The 2490-nt window shown below is 38.4% G+C and overlaps 1 protein-coding gene across 2 annotated transcripts in view; it reads left to right on the forward strand.

Annotated features, from left to right (window-relative positions):
- Positions 1–1813, forward strand: part of MCOLN3 (mucolipin TRP cation channel 3) — a 27595-nt gene extending 25782 nt beyond the window's left edge. Inside the window, exon 12 of one of the 2 annotated variants that reach the window (XM_024767857.1) lies at positions 1432–1813. In XM_024767857.1, coding sequence (XP_024623625.1) covers positions 1432–1566 — 135 coding nt within the window. In that variant the 3' untranslated portion in view covers positions 1567–1813. The remainder of the gene's footprint in view (positions 1–1431) is intronic. The other variant, XM_024767858.1, reaches the window with a different exon arrangement.
- The last annotated feature ends 677 nt before the right edge of the window (positions 1814–2490 follow it).

Genomic DNA, 2490 nt, shown 5'->3' on the forward strand with positions numbered 1-2490 from the left:
AAAAAAAAAAAAAAAAAAATACAGTACCTGAGGGGGAGGGGATCAATGGAATGGTACTTTCTTCAGGGTAGAGAAGAAGGATCTCAATTTTAGATACTAAAAACAGAAATGAAAGAGAAATAGAATTTCTAGAATGTTGAAAGTTTTGTCTCTGAGTAATTGTGCTTTTTCAGACAGGGTTTCAAATCGTTTATTAGAATTATAAGGATCAGTAGATACTGAGTGAGTGAAACAACAGTCAAAATTTTGTGGGAGCTTTTAAAATCCACTTTTCATAAAGAAAAATTGACCTCTTCATTTGGAATAAACCCCTGCATGGGACTACCCCAGAGGCCTGGTCTCCAGGACAGTCAGGGGATTAATGTGTCAAGTACGAGCCATGTGTGTGTTACACAGTCAGGGGCATGATTTGAAAAGCTGTTATCATTCATACTGTCGCTCCACATTGAATATTTAAAAATCAGTTTGAGCCCTTTGAAATATGGAAAGGCAGAGTAAATATCCATATGTATTTAAATTTCTAATAACTTTATACTGTTAGGTATACTATTGGCATAGACACTTCCACTTGGGGACTTTTCTTTCTGACAATGAAAGGGGTAATGAAACATGATGCCATGCGAATGGATAAGGAGAAAGGCCATCAGGAGTTGGTGGATTATGTATTGATAATTACAAATACCTTGCTCACGAAGCCAGGGTTCTGACTTCATTCTTACCGAAGCAGATGTCAGGAACCGACTGTCCTCAATACTTGCTTGGCAGACTTGCTTAGAGTCACCAAGGAGACTGGGAAAGAATGTAGTTGTACCTGTACAAATCCCTTTCCATGGTGCTCTAAAAATTCACTACCTTCAACTCTGCATGCAGAGAGCTATATATGTATATTATTAGAGGGTGACATCTGAGGTCTCAAAGAATAACATGAGTTGACAGCTCTGGATGACACAAGCCTAAAACTCGTAGTTTAGATGTTAACCTGCTGCCATGGTCTCAGAGCACTTGTCAGATGGGCGAGTCCTTTCTGATCCTTGCTGGTCAGGGCCCATTCTAGAGATCTTAGACCCCGAAGCTGATATAAATATTAGGCCTTTAAATAAATCTGTCTGTCTGGAAGACAGACTCCATAAGGGTGTGCAGGCTGGATTTTACCTGGAAGGAGCTTTCAGATTCAACATGCCCATTTGGGGTTGAATCAGACCCACAAAAGACAGCCCAGGAAGGCACTGCAGAATCCTAGACCCACTTTTCCTTAGTCAAACCTAAGACTGGCTCTAGAGGCTACATCCCCATGAAAATACTTGGAAGCAAGTAAACTATCCCTTTAGAAAAATCCCCACCTGTGTAGCCAAATGATCTACTTTGAATTTGAAATAAAGGTGTTTTCAAGGGACTTATTAATGAAAACATTTTTTTTATTATTCTGTACAGCATTACCAACAAGATGGCTTCCCTGAGACTGAACTTCGTATATTTATATCAGAGTGCAAAGATCTGCCCAATTCTGGAAAGTACAGATTAGAAGAAGACCCTGCAGTATCTATATTCTGCTGTTGTAAAAAGTAGCTATTAGGCTAATCTATGCCCTGGAGGGAACTATAATGTGTAGCTGAGTTGGGAGACAAAATGGATATTTTAAGATCAGATGTAGTATGTTTGAAGACTATTATTTTGAGCAAATTGATGGCTGTAATTCATCAAGAACTGTGTTTATATTTTAAAGCATAATGTCTTTGCAGCTTTAGGCTGGGCTTATTTTTATTTTTTAAACCTAACTTTGATGAGGGAAACTGTTGGATTCTTGTCCTGTTTATTTTTTGCCATAGCTTTAGAATGTGTTTTCCATACCCTTCTCTACCCTTGCTTCCAGTTATTCTAACTGTGCTGACTGTGTCATCAGTGGAAACAATGCCTGATCTGACCTCAGAAAACTCACCAACCCTGGCCTGGACCATTCTCAGGGGCTGTCCTTGAGAGAGAGGATGATTGCTGTATATCCAGTAATCATTGCATTGTAAAATCTCTTAAAGGAAAGAATAAGAAAGAAAAAACCATCACCAGCTAACAGTCTTGTATTTGGCTATGAAGGACAACTGTTATTTGATACTGCTTTTAGTTCTGGAGAAGATCAGGTTTTTTAGTATAAGTTTTCTCTTTTCCTTTAGTGTTAAAGGACAAAGTTGAAGGAGTATTCTATACACCTATGAAAACTAAACTGCATACCAAATGCATATTCGATCCCACAAGGATCGTTTTATTAGTACTTGCACTGCCTTGTGAAAAGTGCATGATGTGCTGTGCCCCTCCTAGGCACATTCAGTCTCACAGAAAAGGGTAGCATTTTTTTCCTCCACATAAACTTCACTGTGAATATTGTTCTTGTCTGCCTATCCCAGAAAATTGTTGCATTTTTACTATTAGCCTGTCTCATGTTTTCTAGACTACTTAAAAAAATCCCCTTTAACATCGTAAATCAGTGAAAGTTTTATA

This window comes from Neophocaena asiaeorientalis, unplaced genomic scaffold (genome assembly GCF_003031525.2).
Source record: "Neophocaena asiaeorientalis asiaeorientalis breed wild unplaced genomic scaffold, Neophocaena_asiaeorientalis_V1.1 scaffold546, whole genome shotgun sequence".
Taxonomy (NCBI): domain Eukaryota; kingdom Metazoa; phylum Chordata; class Mammalia; order Artiodactyla; family Phocoenidae; genus Neophocaena; species Neophocaena asiaeorientalis.